General features: G+C 38.1%; 1 protein-coding gene across 3 annotated transcripts in view; it reads right to left on the bottom strand.

Moving 5' to 3' along the window:
- The window catches only part of POLA1 (DNA polymerase alpha 1, catalytic subunit), a 287,461-nt gene that overhangs the window by 135,156 nt on the left and 130,175 nt on the right, over positions 1 to 22,130 (bottom strand). For all 3 annotated transcript variants that reach the window (XM_046673990.1, XM_046673991.1, XM_046673989.1), the window contains exons 33-34: positions 10,928 to 11,106; positions 9,092 to 9,223 (exon numbers count right to left, since the gene is read on the bottom strand). In XM_046673990.1, coding sequence (XP_046529946.1) covers positions 9,092 to 9,223; positions 10,928 to 11,106 — 311 coding nt within the window. The remainder of the gene's footprint in view (positions 1 to 9,091; positions 9,224 to 10,927; positions 11,107 to 22,130) is intronic.

Consider the following 22,130-nt stretch of genomic DNA (forward strand, 5'->3'; position numbering starts at 1 on the left):
ATTTTTTTAAAGATTGGCACCTGGGCTAACAACTGTTGCCAATCTTTTTTTTTTTTTTCTGCTTTATCTCCCCAAACTCCCCTGTACATAGTTGTATATCTTAGTTGCAGGTCCTTCGAGCTGTGGGACGTGGGACGCTGCCTCAACGTGGCCTGACGAGCGGTGCTATGTCCGCGCCCAGGATCTGAACCCTGGGCCGCCACAGCGGAGCACGCGAACTTAACCAGTCAGCCACGGAGCCAGCCCCCTGGCATCCTCAGTAATTTTTAAAAATTTTTTTTAAAAGAATATATAAAGATTTATTTTTTAATTTTTATTCATTTATTTTTTGAGGAAGATTAGCCCTAAGCTAACATCTGCCGCCAAATCCTCCTCTTTTTGCTGAGGAAGACTGGCCCTGAGCTAATATCCATGCCCATCTTCCTCTACTTTCTATGTGGGATGCCTACCACAGCATGGCTTGCCAAGTGATGCCATGTCTGCACCAGGGATCCAAGGTGGTGAACCCCACGCCACTGAAGCGGAACGTGCGCACTTAACCACTGCACCACCAGGCTGGCCCCCAATCCTCAGTAATTTAAGAGCATACAGGGTCCTACAGATCGAAACGTTTGAGAACCACTGTGCTATACCACCACATACATTCATCAGCATGAGAATCCGTTTTGCTATGAAATTTCAAGCAGGTCTTTCTTGACTTTAGGCTCTCCTTTAATCTTTCTTTGCTCATCAATTCCTGAAAGAAGCAGCTACTGAACATCACTAGATAGAAAGCTGTAGTTTAGGGAAATTATCCTCAAAAGATTTCTTTTTTTTTTTCTTTGAAGAAGGTTAGCCCTGAGCTAACTGCTACCAATCCTCCTCTTTTTTCTGAGGAAGACTGGCCCTGAGCTAACATCCATGCCCATCTTCCTCTACTTTCTATGTGGGATGCCTACCACAGCATGGCTTGCCAAGCGGTGCCACATCCACACCCGGGATGGGAACCAGCGAACCCCAGGCCGCCAAAGCAGAATGTGCGCACTTAACTGCTACACCACCAGGCCGGCCCCTATCCTCAAAAGATTACCTGCGACATCATCCACATGATTTCTAAATCCTTAGTATACATATAGATACAAATCCTGGGCAGTCTGGGGATTTTCCTGCCACTATTCTTAAACATTCTTTGCTGGTGGATGGAGACTGAAGGTCGTCTACAGGCTGGCTATAGGCTCCTGAGAGCTGGGCCAGCAAATCATCTAGGTTCCCAGCATCATGAAGAGCTTCTCAAACAGCCAAGGAGCCCTGAGCACCTATGCAGCCTGAAGGAGGCCAGGGACCTTTCGGGAAGCCAGCTGGATAAACTTCACAAAGCCACCTACCGTAAGAGTTATAATATAGTAGAGCATAGTAAAAACAGAAAAAAAAAATTGAGAGAATACCAGGATTCAGGTGAGTTTTGAACCAGGACAAAAGGTTACTGCTTTTCAAAACCAAGCTAAGACCAACACATTACAGGTGTTGGTGTGAACATATGGTAAAGCCACTCCTGATTTAAGCCAAGTACAAAACAAACCAACACCCATCAAGTAGAAAATACTGGCACTCTGACTTTTATTAGTAGTAGTATTTTTTGGAATCTAGGCTTTTGAGAATCTTTCTACAGTGCCTTGGAAAGGCAGCTGAATTCCTGAACAGAAATATGGTTAGTTCACTTAACACAAGACTAAGCTAGACAAGAAGACATGGAAATTTGTATCTGTAACTATCTGCAAAGGGCCGATTTCCACAAGTGAACCATAACATACAGTTTCTAGGCAAACCAAATGAGAGAGACAGCCATTGTCTGAGGCGCTCTCCTCCCCTCTCTCGTGTACATGTGCAGCAGAGAAAGGATAGTTCCATTTTGCTCCTTGAAGTCAAGAAGGTCAGTGGTATGAAAATCTCACTTTTGAAAGGTTAAATGCAATCTGTTCTGATTCAGTTTTTTACACTACTACAAGGGAGTGGCTCTAGATGACTGGAGTTAGACCTGGAGTTGAGTTTTTCCTAAACACACAAGGTTAGAAAAATCAAACTGAAGAAAGGAATTCTACTGTTTTCGCACAGGTAGTTTTCTGTTTTTATCCACTTGTTTTCAGAAATTTGACAACTTCTATGCCATTTCCTCAGAATTTCAAAAAACCTTCAATTTTCCCTTGAGAGGAGGTGAACCATATCAGAAAGTGCTGAAACCCCAGGCTTCCCTTCAATGGCTGGACTAGTCCATTGCTGGGTGGCTATTATCAGCTTTCTGGACTCAGCCCCCAGCCATCCTTGTGACCTGGCCTAGCTTGTAATGATAATGCCTAGGGCTCTTGTGGCATCCTACTGAAAGAGTTTATAGTGAAGACGGCGAGCAACCTGTTATTCATAAATGGCTATCTTAGCATATATGATGGGCAGAATTCTGGACTAGGGTCCCCAAGTATGGTCACAATGCTGACATTTTTGTGACGTGTGGGGGTCACTTGATAGCATCAGCCTCTCAGAATATCAATCACTTTTTACCAAGCACCTACCAGTTAAGGCACAATACTGGGTGCTAGGCCTTGAAGGAGTTATAGCCTAGTGTGCTTTCCTCACTTTCTGCCACTACCCTAAGCTACCCTTACTAGTGTCCTTTCCTAAGGCTGACTTTGATAACCTACTCGCTAATACTGAAAAGGAAACCCCCATACTGGCAAACTGCAGGGAGGGCCAAGAGGAAGCACAGCACGGTGGGGTATCATTCTGACCGCCTGGGAGAGGGAGAGCAGCAAGATGACGAATGCTTCTACATATCTAGAAAGACAGCAGCAGCAAAGCCCTGGTCCAAGTCTGAACCTCTGGGGGGGTTCTGAGCACATAAAGGAACGCGGCCAAGCTATGTTCATCCATCGTATTCCAGATCAGGAAAACGGGCATTAATAACGAGCACTCTCTATGCATCTTCTAAGCACTTTACATACGTTATCCCATACAGTCCTTGATATGACCTTAGGCAGCAGGTGCCATCACTATCATTGTCTTATAGGCTACAACATCGTGGTTTGGAGAAGCTCAGTAACTAGCCCGAGTTACAGAACTGGTAAGCCACTAGATAAGAACTCTGAACTAGGTGTCTGAGTACAAAACCTCACAGCCTATTGTGAGGCTACCAGTGGCTGGTCTGAAAACTAACATAATCAACTGCTAAGCTTTCAGAACATAAGGAAAGGACAGGCAAAGGTCAGGGCTCTAACTGCCTCCACCTCTGACAGAAAACTCAGGAGGGAGAATATGAGTATTCGGGGGAATGGCATGGGCAAGGGAAAGGCTATGGCCCAAGTTCAGATCCTTCAGGTAGCTCTGGGGTCAGTCCTCAACAGACAACAGTGGTCCCTGTGGTCAGGGCACCTCAGAATTTGGTGTGGGTTCCGTATTAGTTCCTCAAGATCATGCTCTACTTCTGAGCCTCCCTAAACAAGGTCCATGCCGTGAGGCTAAGAGAAATCAACGGTAAAGGGGTGTTCTGATAAATATAGAGAGCACAAGTAAATGTTGTTTCTTCTATAGAGGAGGAAAGTCAGGTGGCATATGAGGCTGTATCTGATCCGATTTGCTTATTAGAACTCCTTTATAACAGCTAATATTCATGCCATGATAAGCTGCTTGTGTAGAATACATAGCTGGCGTGCTTTAGGGCACTGGATTTGACTAGTTATTCACTTAGATTTGTTCAATAATAAATTTACTTACAATGAGATTCTACTCCAACCATTACCAAATCCTTTGTTTCTTAGTTTTTCTGTGAGAACACGTCATGACATAGCAGCAAAACCTTATACTTGACTCAAAATCAGCCTGCTTGATATTCATACTTAAGAAAAATCAGCCATTCACTAATAAAAACATACCAACCCTCCGTCACGGGCCCTGGTTTTAGAATCTGACATTTAAAAAATGCAACTTGTGTCCATGGTGTTCAGTTATGCTTAGTTTCCCTATCAAATGGTGTGAAGCAAAAAGAAATACTAATTCTCAATATATACTTTTTATTTTGTTTTAATAAGATTTAGGGGGGCCGGCCCCGTGGCTGAGTGGGTGGGTTCGTATGCTCCGCTTCAGCGGCCCAGGGTTTTGCTGGTTCAGATACTGGGGGCAGACCTGGCACCACTTGTCAAGCCACGCTAAGGTGGCGTCCCACACAGCAGAGCCAGAAGGACCTACAACTAGAATATACAACTACGTACTGGGGGGCTTTGGGGAGAAGAAGAAGTAAAAGAAAAGATTTAGGATGAGTGCTACGCATTCCTGAAGAAATTATCCTTCTTCAAGCACCGCTGGGCAGCATGAGTTGTGCAGCCTGTGATGCTGATTGGGTGGGATGGATATCTATTGCTTCTGTGCATGCCTTTTGTACCACTTATAATTATGCTGTTAAGATTCTTTACAAAAAACGAACCCAATTTATTCTTTTTAAATGTTCTAAATATAAATGCAGAGGCAAAGAAATAAACAATAATTCCAATAGTGCTTAGAGTTTAAACTATTTTGAACTAACGTACCCGTGAGACTATTGCATATTGCAACCCATAACCTAAAACTATCAGCCCACATCACCACAGGTAAGAAATGAGAAATTTTGAGGGTTATTGAACACCAAATATTTGCAGCGGAACAGGAGAGCATTACTGAACATCATTGTATGGCTCTAAACCCCACAGATCCACCTGCACAATATAACTCTGTCGTGATGTGCTGCTATACTTGAAAAGTGAAAGGCCATGGAAATGACAGTAGCCCTGTTAGTGATTTAGATGGGGGAGGGTGCGTGGGGGTGAGAGAGTAACAAAGGGCTTTGTCAGTGCCTTCACGACCTTAAATACTGTGGAATTTTGTGTTAACCTGAGAATCTCGTGTACCACTAATAAACCTTCTGCCAATATGACAGCAGTGAAGAAAAAATTTAAAGAAAAAATTTAAAGAAAAAACCAGAAAGTATAACCTTTATTTGTTGATTCCTTTGGTTACTGAACATTAAAATGCACATAGGACTGAGAGCAAGGGGCTGTGGCAGAGATCACAGATGAGACACAGAAGAAAGCACAGTCCCTGTCCTCAGAAAGCTTCCTTCAGGAAAATTCTGAGATTGTGAAACCAACGGCAAATTTCTAAGGAATTCAACCACCAATTTCTGGTCCTAGTGTTCATCAATGGTTATGATATGCACGGCACTGCCTAGCTGGTCACTGCTAATGTTTCTAGGCGGAGGGCCAGCAATACCTCTATGTTTAAAAATCCTAGTAGACTGCGGTAAGTATTGCTCCTTCACAAGTGGCTGGAAACATTACAAGGCTGGTGAGGAATACATTTTGCCCCACTGGAACACGCTGAAACCTACATAAGCCATCAATGAGAACTCAAGGGCATATTTTAGTTGACCATCCACCTTTAGAAATGAATAGCTCTTTAAGTATTAAAATGAGGGTTTAATGTACATTATAACTAATAGTACTTGAGATGAAAGTAAATGACCCACTATCCCCCTCTCAGGTACCAAGAGGGGTCAGACTTCCCATTTATCAGCAAGTCTTCAGGGTAGGCAGCATCTCAACCTCAGACTCTCTTCTGTGGCTGCTACATGGACGGCTGAGGGGAACACTTCAAAAATGAACCAGCTAAACAAACTTCCCAGCAGCACTTGACAGAGCTACACCTATTCTTCCCATTTCCAAAGCAGTGGAGAATTAATTACCAGTTCTATGGATCTATTGTAAGTATAATAGACTAAAGAGCTATCACAGACACATTTATTGTAAAAGCACAATCCCAAGAGTGTCTAGTGGAGGGCCAAAACGATTAACACAAATGCTTTGTCAGATCAAAGATAAAACCTGCACCGCCCAATTGAGGAATGAATTAGAACAGTGGGTTATCTTTCAAATTAACCAGGGCAGTTAGTGAGGAAAATTTCATGAAAGTGTAATTCTTAGCCTTTGTGAATCCACACAGCAGGCATTCTGCCAGCTGACAAGATGATGAAATTTTCATGCTTAAAAAAAGCCCTCTTCATTTCCCAATTTAGATTAGCTAGTGTTTCTCTCTCTTTTTCGTGTGTGCATGTGTCTATTTGCTCTTCTGGAGCAGAATTTAAAGGGAGGGGGAAGACATATCAATTTTTCACTGTAAAATTGAGTCTTTCAAAAACATCCCTAAAAGCTTAGAGATATAGTCTTTAAGGTGGCTTTTTATGATTTTCAAAAAATACCAGTTTAATTTCAACTTTGTACAGAGGAACCAACAAGGACCGGGGCATGAAGTCAACTTTGAATTAGAGCTTCTGAGCTACCTCAAAGCCGTTCAATTCTTTATCAAATATCAGGAGAAAGCACTAGAGTTGTTTTCCTCCTAAAGAAATTAATATATTTCTTAAAATGTCCTTGCTCGGTGCTTTTTGTATTTCTACATATACTGAAATTTAAAAGTTCTAGAAAATGAGAATTCGGGGGATACAATCATTGGTATATGGTGAGAGAGAAAAAAGCATTTCCTCTCCTTTTAAAGGAGCCAATATTAAAACAGTATGATAAGATATAGATTCATTCTCAGATACATAAAATTTTTAATGTTTGTTGTATCACATTTATTCAGTCAGCACTATTCATTCATGATAGAAAATAACACAATATGTGATGTATTTTTTCAAAGGTGATTTAGAAGTATACTTTGTTACCCTAAACTTTTGTCTCTTTGTTCTTGACAATCTGATTTCTTGGTGATCTAGAACTATGTTCCTTGGCAGGGTACAGTGTTTGGTCAAGTACCATACTCCTCCACTGTCTTACTAAAGCTCCTTCCTTATGGAGATGCCTTCCTTTCTCAATGCTGGTTGTACTTCTTCTGCAGGGATTCTAAGACTAAAATGAACAAAATATTGAGACTCTTGCTCGCAGTCCACTAACAACTTTTATGTTCAGTGGGTAGTATTTTTTAACTTGCAAAATAGGAGGAAACCCTTTTGGTCATTAGCTTCAGAGAACAAATACTTAAACTCAGTACTTACTACCAATATCCTTGCCTCCAATACACTTGGCGTAATCTCCAGCTGGATGACCATCACTATGGGATAGCACACTGAACTAACTGTAATCAGTATCATTCGAGGCACAGTAACAAAAGAGACTCAATGTCATGTCCCTCTCCAGGAAAAGTTCCTTTAAGTCTGGAATCAGAAGGAAACAAAACTGTCTACCAATGAAGTAGAAGCTGGAGGTGCATGAGCTTTCTGCAATAAAAGCTCTGATCCTGAGAATATTTGAAACATTTGTTCAGCATGAGGCCATGAAAAGAACAAATAATGGATTTTTCTCTATCTAATCACATATGACTGAGATCAGAAAGTAAAAAAATACTTTCCTAATTTTGAGGACAGTCATATCAATCTTCAACTTTAGGAGTGACATTTGGGTATTTTAATTAGAAATACCTTAGAAAAGTCAATCAAATGGGCAATTAACTACATGAAAACTGTTACTTGCTGTTAGTGAGATGGCTGATGGACAAAACAACTAAAACAAATGCTATATAAACCTTGGGTTAAATTCTGGGTGCCTAAAACCAGGTTATTTAGCTTTAAAAATACTCATATAACCACTAACACCACTACCACTGAAACACACACACAATTAGGTTAGAAATCAATCTTTCAGTTGGGGCATATTTCTAACTATACAGAAGATCATTTTCCTGCCTATTCTCAACTTAGTCAAAACAGATTGTCCCTTCTTATAGAAGGAAATAGATAAGTTTCTCCTAGTATTAACATTTCCATGGTGAAGATTTTGATAGACTAAACACAGAAAGAAAACTCAGAATTCTTCCCAAGAGTCAAGAATCATGCTCTGCTCAATGAGGCCTGTAAATGAGGAGCCGAATAGTTTTGATTTGAGCTCTTCGCGCTAAATAAGGACCTAACATTTCATGTGCTGAACATTTCATCCACTGCAGAATGTGAACCCACAGATAACCTTTATTCCCATCCAACTGCTCATTAAATGTGACACAGGATTATTCACTAAAATGTTTCAGATTTCCAAAAATGTAGTCATAATTATTATTTTTATAATATCTTCAGAAAAACCTACTTTTTTTTTGACAAAGCATTCTACTCCAAAATCACAATACTGGAACTCTATGTTTTCATTCTTCATCCTAATGATCTAATACTCGATTTTCATTTAATGAGGTTGATTTTAAAGAAGAAAATGCTACATTATATGCTAATTATAAGCAGGAATTATAGAAGGTTATTGATCAAAGTCATAAGTCTTACCTAATAGAATCTGAGCAGTTTTTAGAAATGCCTTGTCAATGTAGCTTGCTTTAAGTAAGTTATAGCAAACTTTCAAGCAACAGAAATTTTGTTTAGATGACAAACGATATAACGAAACGCTAAGAAAAATCAAATGGGAAATGTGGGGGTTTTTTAATCTTAATTTTTGAGGAGAAAATTCATTCATATGAAATGTGTCAAAAACAAAACAAAAACTTTGAAAAAAGAGCCTTTATAACACAGACACCTTACTCATTGCTCTAGCATTTTTACTATTATTGATAAAAATTAGACATTCTCTTTAAAACACCAGACAAATTGCATTTAAATTTAAAAGATGTTTGATTTCCTCGGAAAACTAAGCTATGAAATGGTTCGGATTAGCACATAAACACAGTCTTAGCTAGTGGGCAGTTTATTAAAATCACCACACGTGCTGTTATGGCTCTGCTTGCCAACGATAGGCAATATTGATTTTTCCTCCTCTGTCCAAAGATCTGAGTGACCATTTAATTTAGTCTTATTTAGGCAATAGTAAACTAAAACATTTCCTCTTTATAGTCTCATTTCACCTTAAAAGTAAAAATTTCATTATTTAAAATATTGCTCAGTAGTGAGATGTAATGCCCAAAAGAAAATCAAATCATTTTCCTCCAAAGTCTTTTCAAAATTTTACCGTTTCATAAAAAACCAATAATACAAAACCATATTGTTTTACTTTAAAACAAGTACCAAATAAGTTGTGTATGCAATAAACTCATCATGGATACTTACTTCATAGTATTTTTTAATGCAACGTCTGATGTCCAGGATCAATTTGTTGCTCAGCTGTACCATAAAGGTCAGAGGTGAAGCCTTACAATCGATGTTACTGCAACGATATAAGCTAGGCTCCATATCTTTTCCCTACAGAAGTCAAGACAGACAGGAATACAAAAGGTTATAAAAGGTTTCTTGTGCTTAAAAATTTACATGCTGTCCTAGTGTACAATATTCTTAATTCATTTTACTGGTGAGTTTTTAACCCTATTTTCTCAATTACTTTCCTCCTAAAGATCCCCTTAGTCACACATACCTTCTACTCTTTCGCCACCATTATAATGGAGTACAAAGTCGAAGAAAAAACCCTGAAATCACTTTTTTACATTCAATACATGACAGACTCAATGGATAAAATGATTTGCCCTCTGAAAATACCACTGAAGTCATGTTATTAGAAATAAACCTCCTTCTTGGACATAGTGATCAAAATTTTAAATTTGCACTCATTCATTCCAAACCCGAAGATAAAGCAAGAGCACTAATGACATTAGTTCACTTTCATATCGTCCTCTTAATTTGAAGAATACAGCCTAAAAATTAACTGTTACAACACAAAGCAATCACTTATTGTCAGCTTAGTAATACTGAAATTTCTGTAATCCACGCCCCCCCATGAAATGTACTTGGGGGAGGGGAAGCAGGGGAGTAGAAATTTTAAAGAATTAACTATTAGTAGCTGGAAAAAACTTTTTGTTTTGTTTTGTTTTGTTTTAGACAAAGACAAAGCAAATATAATATATAGGAAAACTGTTGGGGTTTCTGGAGCATTTGTTTTCCTTCTTGATACTTAAACATCTTGGTTTCCTGCTCCAATCTGGTACATAACCCTACCCAGCACACTAAGCAATTCCAGGTGGAAGAGATTTTAGAGCTTGACATCGGCTCTTCCACAGTTAGCCCATCTGCAAGTCGTCAAGCCTCCATGCAATTAACTATCTTATTTACAGCTGTAATGAAGCAAAACTCAAGGATTTAGCAAGTATTGCTGATCTGTGTCTGCCTCTTCCTTGCACTTGCTTCCAAAGACTGCTTTGTTTTGATTCAAAAAAATGCAAAACATCTGCTGTTTGTCCAAATTAACTTAAAATAATTACTTTTAATTTAGATAAAGGATGTATTTTCTTTCAATTTCAAGGTTTCACATGGTTCTGCTGCCTACTTATTTGCCAATGGCTAGTACACGTATAACACTGCAGGGAAATCAAGTAAATTGGCCGAGTTTCCAGTTCGGATCCAAGGTCAATGATACATTTCTTGGCTGTACTTCTTTAAAGGAATGTCTCCTTGTGACTTTTTTAACGTCTGACATGCAAAGACATCAGAAAAGATAATCAGAGTACCTTTGTCAAAAAGGAGGCAAGTGGGATACGTAAAGATAAACAAAAACTTTCCAAAAACACTTAGTTCCCATTAACTTGATTTAAGATAAAGGAAAATATTGCTCTAAGTCTTAATAAATTGAGTTGGGAGTGGGGAAATACAGGTTACAAATTAAGGAATTACAATAAAAAATACTTTAAGATAATTCAGAATTTTTAAGAGAGTCCATGTAAAAACCAAGGCCAAGCACTCTAGGAAGCCAAAAACAATATTCAAGCACATTCTATTAAGAGTTTTCAAGCAGAAATAAAGTAAGTTGTGAAGGCAGAATTCATATGATGCTAAAATTCTTTATAAACACATAAAAGCAACATAAAAGTGGTTTTTTTCCTTTTTATACATACAGTGGGGAGAAAAAGCGTTTATACTAGTAGTTCATTCACAAAATGAAAAAAGGAAACAACTAACCGAACCATCGAAGACACTATCATAAATATTCTCAGTTCCGCACGTAGGGCATGGACATTTGAATCTTTCACAGTCCCTGTACTTCTCTTCATCAGTGAGCTGTGCTGGGCCACCAAGTAGAGCATCGTTCTCTTCATCTTTATGATAATGATGAACTCTAAATTGGGTGGGGTCAAGTCCTATTAAGGTAAAGGAAAAAACAAATTTAGAAAGGTACAATTATTTGAATTCCCTTATCCAAAAAAATGCTCCAAAGAAGAAAACTCACAAAAGAATGATTTTAAATTCACACACACACATACACAACCATTTGAACTCAAGTTAGAGATTCATATCACATGGACAAGTGACTTCTCTTGTTACAAGAGATTATAAATAAAACAAGTAAAGTGCATTAAAACAATACAGAAATCTGCCACCGGACACGTGCGTTTGAAAGCAAGTACTTCTACAGGATGGTTTTACTATTTTCTTAAAGTTACAGGGGAAATCTCAAATAAATGTACACTGTTATTAAGAAAATCTCTTAAAATCAAAGTAGCACCATTAAAACTGCAAATAGAGAATAAAAACCCATTAAAGAAAACAAGTTCACTGCTATTACAACTCCTTCAAGTGCAGACACAACTGCTAGCCCTGATTTCAATGCAGTGGTCGATTCCATCTTGGCTCAGTAGTTAACAGCATGTAGGTTGCAATCTAATTCAGTGGTTAAAATTCAGTAGCAGCATCTGAGACAAAACACGACATGGTTTTTTGGTGTTCTGAATTCAGAAATTTAAAATATGTGCAAAAATGATGAATCTACAGATTCTACAGGCCAAACTGTTCCAACAATTCTGAAACCAAATATATCTTCCATATTTCAATCAAAATGACACAAGAAATCAATTGATGCATAGTTTACGTTATCTTGTTTCCCCAAATTATTTGAGAAAAGAAACATGTTAAGGCCAACCAATTTAATTTACCCCAGGCCAAAGCATATCTGTAAAAATCTACTATTTGAATTCACTTAAAGATAATTATTCCACACTCTATCTTGTAATATTTTCTTGAAAGCATCCCTTAGCAATCCCTAAGAATTCTAGGCTTTTTAGAAATCTAAGGAAAACTATCATATTTATTTTAGTATAAAGGTAAATAAGTGATTAAAAGTCACAAGCAAAAAGTTCAAATAGCAAAAATACAAAAAACTATTTTAACTCTATCAACAGCTGCATAGGTAAATAATTCAAAAGATGTATTCAGAATTCAGTGACAAGATCCTAAATCCTATTTGTTCAATTGTCAAGTGACATCTAGTAATTATAAAAGATTTGAGACCGACTCTGATACAGTAGAAAGGTACTGAACAAAGATGACAACGGGGACCGTGAGTCTCAGTTTTCTCACCTGCAAAACAGAGGTCGTGCCACCGACCATGCACTTCTAAAGTTTAAACCAGACATTAGAAGAAAAACGTTTTCAATGATGCCTATCGTGTGGTAAGTGCTCGATAAATGTCGTATGAATGCAAAAATAAAATAGTGGACAAACATGATTTAATCAAGAATATATTCATTCAAGATTATGCATCTGGAAAAATCCATGTTCATGCTGCATAGCAAGTTAACAGCTGCTCTTTGTAGGAATTAAAGTGAATATCTAATATGTTAGTGTATAATAAAAACAAAGAATATACATTCAAAACAACTTGAAAAACTGTTCTTGGTTAGTCACATAAATTACTGTCACATAGGTCGCTTGGCCCCAAGACTCACTATAGATTTTTATTTTACAAGTTACCTATCCCCTAAAAGAAACAGCAAGTTAGTGAAGTGTGGGAATATATACCCTCCCATTTAAAGACAAGGAGGGGCAGACGGCGAGAGAGACCGTGCCTATGAATGATGCCATTTCTTCTCTGTAGTGAAGGGTAACTGTTGCAAATTCCTTAAACTCTAGCTGTGAATCCAAGTGTATTCACATAATGTCTTGCTTTATTTGTGATTATAAAGAAAGCAGCTTCACCTTTTCTCTGATGGTATGATTATTCATCATTTTCCCAGGCCAATACTATTTGAAAAGGAAGGTAAAAGAAAAATAATAAGCAAGGGTTTTCTAAAAGGCAAGCTTCTTTTACAACCCAAAAATCAAGGAACAAAATAATGCTGGCTTCGCACATATACAAAACTAGCCGGGCTGCGACAAGGAAGCAATGAAAGCTCTCTCTAGACTTCCCCACAAGCCATGGCCCACTTAGTGTACCCAAGGCGAGTCACCCTGCCTGCTGACTAAACCAAAACCGGACATGGGCTGTCTTGCTACTTATGGAGAAAAGCCCAAGTGGCCAAAAGTTATGAAAAAATATCAGGCCTTATGAAATGTCTATTTTAAATGTCCATTTCCACAAACAACCCGTATCCACCCAGGGCAATAAAAGAGCCAACTGGCCTAATTACTTCAGATTTATTCCCAAGCTGAATTTTTTTTCAAAAGAAGGGACTTCATCTCAGCACTCTTGGTCATAAGTCAATGTTAAATTTTTAAAATATAAAGGGAGAAGACACTGTAATTATCTTAAAATATTAGGTATATAATGATCCCTGTACAAGTTACTTGGATACAAAAAGGTCATAAAAGTGATTTTCTTGGGAGGACGATTATAAGTTCAACAGGCAAATCACAGAGAGCTAAATTAGATCTTTTTAAGAAAACATATAATGTCATGTCAAGAAAAAAGATCACTGCTGCCAGAATCTTAAAAGGTCAAAATCCAGGATTAAATAAGCCCCAAATTTATTCAACATATAAATTAATTTTTCCAAATCCTCGTGAAATTGGCAATAAGCAGCTTATTTCGAAGTTTGGGGAGACTTAAAAGTTTTACTGCTTCTACCACAACTCATTAAGGCTGAAGTGAAACAACAGGAAAAAAGTATCTGGTGCTGCCACCTAGAGGTAGCTTCTGAATTTTAAAATGTGCAAAATAGAGCGGCTACATAGAGCTCCATATGTAATTATTGTCCCTCCAAAATTAAACAATTTTGTCAGAAATGACATTAAAGCAAAATATTTATGATCACAGTTGGCATGGATGCATATACACTGTATAACTGATATTAAACTGCTCACCATACAGTAAGTAATCATATTAGTCTTTGAGCAAGAGATGCAAAACTGAATTCCGAATTCTTTATCTCTTGTACTGAGAGCTCTCTCTGAACAACTGGCTTAAAGAAACAAACTTCATGCCCCATTTGAGAAAAGGAACTTCTACTTCTACTCGACAAGCTTTTGACAAGTGACTTCAATCATTTGGTCCGGTACAGAATAAAAGCAGCAACAGCCTACTTGGCCTGGCACCAGTTATCTGGGGGAAGAGCAGCCGTGCTCCCCCCCACCCCCATAAGCAGAAATGATGCATGCTTTAACTCAACCTTGTGACTCGTAGTGATCCAGTCACACCATTTTTCTTGGGCTGCGGGGGTGGAGGTGGACAGAAAGGGTAGTGGAATGAAATTAAAATACTGTCATTTATAATTAGAAAATTTATAGGATCTCACAATATTTTGGCAACAGGATCAAAGCTCTCATGTTTCAAGAAGTATTTATAGAAAGTAACATCATAGGCATTGGGGTAGATGAGTTCAACAGCGCTGTTTTTTACTTACAATCACCATAGTCTTACGACACTTGCCTCCAATGTGACATTTAGCACAAAATTACTTTTTCTAACATTGTACTTTCTAACCATTATAAACTACCTGTTTTTAGAATGTTCATATGGCCTCGTTCCCAAGGAGTATTTAAACTGTTCCAAATTCAAGGCATTCAGTTGACAGGCTGATGCATTTGACCAAATCATTTTCTTCCTCCAAAAGACAACGTCTCTATTAGTGCAACTGCAAATAACTACAGTAAAGCCAATTATATATGTTCAGACAAGTGGGAAAGAGGGAAAAATCCATATGAATGAAACTCCAAATGAGTAACTGGTATTCCCGAACAGTTGTTTAAAATATGAATCACTTAAACTACTAGGGAAGCTAATTAATGAAATCCTACTGTGAGTTTTTTTTTCTAAGTATTTCTTTTAGGAAATAAATCATGGATCTTTTGCATGAATCCAGGGTTTCCTATATCTGGACTTCTCAGAGAATAATACACAAACTAAAAATTTAATAAGATTAAAGAAAAAATACTCAGCTTTTAGAAGGTGAATGCTACATCCAAGAAAAGCCTTGTATAAGAATGTTCATAGCAGCTTTATTCCTAATAATCAGAAACCGCAAACAATCCAAATGTCCATTAACAGGAGAACGCTTAAATAAACGGGCAAAATCTACCATGGAATACAACTCAGCAATGAAACAGAAAGAATACTGATACACCCAATAAAAGGGATGAATCTCAAAAATATGCTAAATGAAAGAAGCTGGACATAAAAAGTATATACTGTAGGGAATCATTTATATAAAATTCTAGAATAGGAAAAACTAACCTATGGTCATACAAATCAGATGAGGGTTGCTTTTGTGAGGGGAAGACATTGGGAAGGAGTACAAGGGAACTTTCTGGGTAATGGAACTCCTCTGTCTTGATAAAGTGATTATATGATACTCTAAAGATTGTAGCACTTCATGGTATATAAATTATACTTGAAAAAAAAGCATGCCAAATAGAAGATATCTGTGATACATATTTCCAAAGGACTCATATTTAGAATACATAAGGAATGCCTGCAAATCAAAAACTGAAAGACAACCCAACAGTAAAAAAAAACTTGAGCAGATACCTCACAAAAGATATTCAAATGGCCAATAAACGTGTGAACAGGTGCTCAACTTAATTATTCATCAAAGAAATGCAAATTAAAATCATGTTATGCCACCACATAAAATGAAGATGGGAAAACATCAAGTGTTGGTAAGAATGTGGAACACACATACACTGCTAGTAGAGGGTGTAAATTAGTTGAGCCACTTTGGAAAATTGGTAGTATCTACAAAAGCCATGTCCTCTATAACCCAACAATTCTCCTCCTAAGTATAAACCTGAAAGAAATATGAGCAACTGTTCAACAGAAGACATGTGCAAGGATGCTCAAAGCAGTACTCTTCATAATTGCCCAAATGTGCAAAAAACCCACAGGCAGACAGACAGTGTGCTATATTCATACAATGAAATATTGCACAGAAATGAAGTACAACCACATGGACCAATCTCACAAACATACCGAATGAAAGTAGCCAGACACAAAGAGTATAGACACAACTTACATGTAACATCCCAAATTAAGAAAACCTCATCTAGGACGTTAGAAGTCACAGTAGTAAATTTCGGGGCGGAGGGGGGGTTAGGGGGGTGGAGGGTAGTTTCTGGAAGGAGACATGAAGGGTCTTCTAGGGATATAGTAACCGTTTCTTGAGCTCAGTGCTGACTACACTGGTGTGTGTTTACTTTGTGAAAATTCATCAAGCTGTTCGGTTAGGTTTTATGTACTTTTCTGTACGTATGTTATACAAGAAAATTCACATTGAAAAAAGTGAATCCTAAATATCTCTTATGATATACCTATGAGTTTGTTTCAGAATTTGTTAGATTCCAACCAGACGTTATGTAACTCCTCACAGATGTACACATCATCACTTAGGAAGGAGTATTAGCAAAAAATAAAATAAATTGAACTGAAATATGGGCAAGTCTTTAGATCTAACTACCACTTTACAGGAAATACAGGGGACAGAGGAACATATTCAAGGGTACCACTAGGATGCAATCAGCAAACTCCAGAATAAGGGAAATTCTATAAGACAAAAAAACTGCAGTTTCTTTAAGAAATAATTTGGAAGGATCAAAAAAAAGAGCAATTAAGTATCATATGGCCCCTGACTGGATTCCAATTCAAATCAAACAAGGAGCTTTTTTAAAACGTGCATTCATAGTATGATCAGAGAAATACCAACACTTATTGAATATTAGATGAAATGAAGGAATTGTGGAGGGTTTTCCTAGTGACGATAATATTTAGTTATGTCGAAAAGTGGTAATCCTTGTCTTTTAGAAATACAAAATGAAATTATTTACAGATAAAATGATACGATGTCTAGGATTTACTTCAAAATAATTGGAGGAGGTGGAGAAGAAGAATAAGATTGTCCACAGTTGCAGAATGCTGAAGCTGGGTGATGAGCACGCGGGGGCTTCTTATACAATTATCTCCACCACTGTACATGTTTAGTATTTTCCATAATAAAAGTTTAAAACTCCTGTAGATCCAATTTAAGGATAAACAACTCACTATATAAGTGGCAGACAAGTGAAACTGCCCTTCACACCAACAATAAACCTTTCCATAAGATAAATGGAAAATTTCTGAGTTATTTTAAAAGAAATAATATCCAAGCCTTTGGGTTAAATAAACTTCCAAGTTTTTATTGTCCTGCAGAAGGTAACTCCCAAAATCTTGACAGAAAAAGAAAATTCTGATGGGCAGGACTCTCATGACCTCACTTGATTGTTTTTAACGTCTTTGTTGATAGCTCTGAATGTGAATTTTAACTTAATGAGACCTGTACCTCTGTGCAGGAAAAAACTGTAGAAGTGTCTTCTTTCCCATTTTTAGACCGAGAAAAGATGGTAACTTTATGATGAAAAAATATTTGGAAAATAAAATAGCACAAATAAAATAACAGACCAACAACTGCTTCTCTTACAACAAAGCCCTCCTTTCTCCAGCTATGTTGGTAGATAGAAGGGGGAAACAGCCAGGCCGCAGGTCCCTAAACACTCATCTTTTTAGGAGTTAGTAATTGTTTAACTGGTTTTTTCCTTCTGATTTTGTAAAAACTGTCTTATTTTTAATAATAAAATATTAATATTTTTCAACAAGGGAAGAACTTAAAATTCACCACCTTCATTCTTTCCCATCTCATTCAAACATACACATTTAATATAGTTCAAGTATCTGTGTGCAATGCACTATTCAGCTTTTTTCATTTATTATGTCTTACTCATTTTTCTATAGGCTACACAATCTTGGTGTCATTTTGATATACTTAATTAAAATGATGTATCTTTGGGCTGGCCCCGTGGCTGAGTGGTTAAGTTCGCGCGCTCCACTGCAGGAGGCCCAGTGTTTCGTTGGTTCGAATCCTGGGCGCGGACATGGCACTGCTCATCAAACCACGCTGAGGCAGCACCCCACATGCCACAACTAGAAGGACCCACAATGAGCAATATACAACTACGTACCGGGGGGCTTTGGAGAGAAAAAAGAAAAAGTAGAAAATCTTTAAAATGATATATCTTTTAAAAAATAGATAATATAGTATTGTAAACTTGCAAGTTGCTGAGAGTAGACCTTAAGCACTCCCACCACACATACACACACACACAAAAATTACCTATGTGAGGTGATGGATGTGTTAATTATCTCGATCCTGGTACTCATTCTATAATGTATATGTACACCATATCACTACATTGTATACTTTAAATATATACAATTATATTTGCCAATTATTCCTCAATAAAGTTAAAATTTTTAAAAACTGATCTAACAAATAATTTGAGAAATTCTCATCTTCCTTTGGAATCTTCAAGTGTTACAAAATCAGAGTTAGGAATTACTACTATAAGCAATTATTCTAAACATGCTCCGGTTTAGTTCCAAGTTCTCAGAGGTCTGTTTGAGTTAGGTGAGCAGTGTCACTGCGGACCCTCAGCATTGTGGGCTAGTGAGATAGAAACAAGTATCATGTGCTGGCCTTGTAGTGACTGAGGCGTAAAGCTGTGCAACTGATATCCTTCAAGACACTCTCTGTGAATTCCCTAATGTGCCTCAGGGAGTGGCTGCGATGGCATGGGTTACCACATGGAGGTTGGGGCCCTGCCGTTCATCAACGGGCTGGAAGAACTGAGAGGTGAGGACAGGCAACCATTCCCAACTCCACACTGGTCTCTCCACAGTGCATTCCCACAATGCCTCAAGTGCTTCCACTTTTATGTAACTCTTCCTTGGTGCCCCCAACTGGAAATGGTCTTTGCTTCTCTTGAATGCCAATAATCCTTTATCTTACCTCTTTCAGGACATGTACTGTGTTGTCCACTAGACTTCCCCACAACAGTGACATTGACTAAACAGACTGGCCTGTAATTTGAGTAAAGAAGCCATGGCTGACTCAATTTCGTGTCCCTCACAGTGCCCAGTATGATGCTGAGCACAGTGGGTCTTCAACATTAATCTGTTCAACGAATGCAAAAGTAGGCTGGGAGCATGAGTCATCTGATGACATACTTGGAACGGCACTCCATCCTAGAAGAGGTGGTTCTTATTGACTGACAAGACTTAATATGCTACTTTGCATTTGGTGTGATCTTACTTTTTAAATTTTACTATTATGTTATAGAAAATATGTAAGGTTTGGAAATGATGGTCATGTATGTACATTCTTCTAAGAGCTTAATCATGAGAAAAGGCAAGTCTTGATTGACAAGGTAACACCTGAGGCACCTGCTGGTGGCATCATTCTACTCCCAACAGCCTGTTCTTTACCCCCCACCCCATCTTTTGTAGGTATACCTCCCGGGGCCTGTCAAAGGCACCTCCAAATATTGCTTGGCTCACTGTTGCATTTACTTCTTAGAAGATGTTACTGGACCCTGCCTACTGACAACAACTACCTACTGCAACATGAGTTCTATGGGCCATGTTTTAAAAAGAGAATTTCTACTTTCCAATTTAACTAAGGAACACACTGGGTTAAGAGTCTTGTCTAGTTGTAAGCACTACTTTCAAAGATTAAATTTTAAATTCTCATGTTCTCCAAACATCACTAATTTCTCAGGATCAATGAGAAAACTGCCCAGATAGCCAAATGCCTGAAATTTTATCACTTACCATGAAGAAATGCACTTGACAGCTATTTTACAAATCAGTGCTCATTGGAGGAAAGATATCATATAATTCTAAGTACTGTTATGCATGAAATATAAATGTATTAAAAGATAAAATTCAAGAATGAACTTTAGACTATTCTCATCATTGGCCTGTTTTGCGAGGTACACAAGACTATCTGGATGTTGGAGCATACTGTGAATATTTCATCCACAGAATACAGAGAGCTTTCATTAGAACAAGAGAGAAAAAAACCTACAGTCTGGAGAACAAAAGCTAAGAGTTCCAAGTTTTAGTGGCCATGTTTCCCATAGGGCTATTGTATAAGAAGAGTAATACTGTATTTTTTTCTATTCACAGATGGAAAAAGAGTAAAATTTTGCTTTATTTAAGTCCAATAGCAATAATCTTGCATGGGTTTCAGAAAAATGATACACACTTTACTGTGGGATAATGAGGACCATTAGTTATTAGAGAGAACAAATTATTCTCTTTCAATTCAACAGACTTATTCATTCACTCATTTAATAGACTATCCTCTATCTAAAATGGCCTTCCCATACAGAACACCCAGCCATGCAACATGCCACCAGACAGACTTCAGGAGGTATCTTGACGTGGAGAAATAGAGAATTTCCAAAGTGAAGCCACAGGATAAAACCAACACTTGATGTTTGCCTTTCATTTCAAGGAAAGCAGTATAAAAGCAATAGAAAAAGAAAAAGGTAGTTGGAAAAATATAGTTGCTCTCCACAAGAGTCTTAAAAATAAAAAATCATGAACTTAATAATTTTCCTAAATGAAATTATGCCATTATTCCTGATTTCTTTGTACTAACTAAAAGGACAAAGTATCAAACTTCACTAAAGTTTCAACACTGTAATACATTTCATTAATCAAAGATAAAAACTACATTAAAAGCAAGAGAATTCTTTTATGTCTGTGATTAGGCAGTTGGAAGGCTTATATTTTATGTATACATTTGTACACTTCAACTTATTTAACAGTGTCAGTTCACTAACTGCAGTTTTTTTATATAAAGAAAACAGATTTAGAATTTTAAAAACAAATTACAGTAATTTTATGCCTACGGCTTGCACCTCTTAGAAACCACCCACCCCCTAACACTCCCCTTACTCTCCCACCACTTCCCGGGCTCCACCCTCCTCCTCTCTAAAACCACAGGCTAAGTGAGAACTGATAACAGGGGCCTCGAATCCCCTCATGAAGAACAGCCACCCTAGTTTTTTACTTGGGGTGGAGAAATAAAGGATGCAGATCAAGATGCCGATCAAAATGCAGCTCTCGAATATGGCAGGGGGCAAATGCCTGCACACATCTGCCTGGCAAGCTTCAACGTTTTCTACAGCTATTCATGGTGACTAGCACTTGCTGTCCTGCACTTCATTAGTGTGGACTCTCCTATGAGGAAAGAGGGAGAGATAAAAGGCTACCAGACTTATTAGTAATGTGGATAGATATGTGGACACCGCTGGTGATGGCAGGGGCTGCAGTAAGAGAAGAGGACAAGCAGGGGAGGAGGTAGACCGCACAATGATAACAACTTCACGTCTGCAAGTATAAAAACTGCTGTCAAGTGGCAAAAGATAAAAATGAGAAAAAGAAGATAAAAAGGCGAAGCAGCAGCAGCTCCTTGAGGGCTGAGGCCCTTCCAGTAGCTCTCATTGGTTATCTGGCACCAAGAGCTTCCAGGTGATATGGGGACATAGTGGGACCGTGCACAAGCACAGAGAGTACCCTCTGTAGACTGAGATTGGTCAGTAATAACATGAACCCTCTGAAGATGGGACCCACTAGGCTACTGGCTTTGAAAATAACTGGCGAAGGCTGGATTCACAAGGCAGCCACAATTATGATAAAGTATGTCTTTAACCAAGTCAAAATCCGCTGTTTAATTTACATAAAACATGATCTTAAATATGACCCCAGAACCAACAAAATCACTCTAGTCCCCTCTTGATATGACCAGTCTTGAGATATCTGACTCAAGATCTGGGCATCAGGCTCTCCACCTGGCAGGTTCCACCACCCTTTGCTTGCCAGCTCTTCTGCTGAAATACGAGGCTCTGGCATTTATCTGTTAAATGTCATTCATGAGACGGGGCGGCTTGTTCCATCTATCCCTCCTCAGCTCTGGGCTACCAGAAAATCCAAAACCAAAGGGCAACAGTTAACCTTGGGACTGGTTATTGATGGTACAAATGGGAAAAGTGGGAGATCTACTCTAAAAAACAAATACTCTTCCTCAGGGGTTTTCAGTGGGGATGGGCTAGGGGGAGGGTTCACAGTGGGGAGAGG

Source organism: Equus quagga, chromosome 10, assembly GCF_021613505.1.
Source record: "Equus quagga isolate Etosha38 chromosome 10, UCLA_HA_Equagga_1.0, whole genome shotgun sequence".
Lineage (NCBI taxonomy): Eukaryota > Metazoa > Chordata > Mammalia > Perissodactyla > Equidae > Equus > Equus quagga.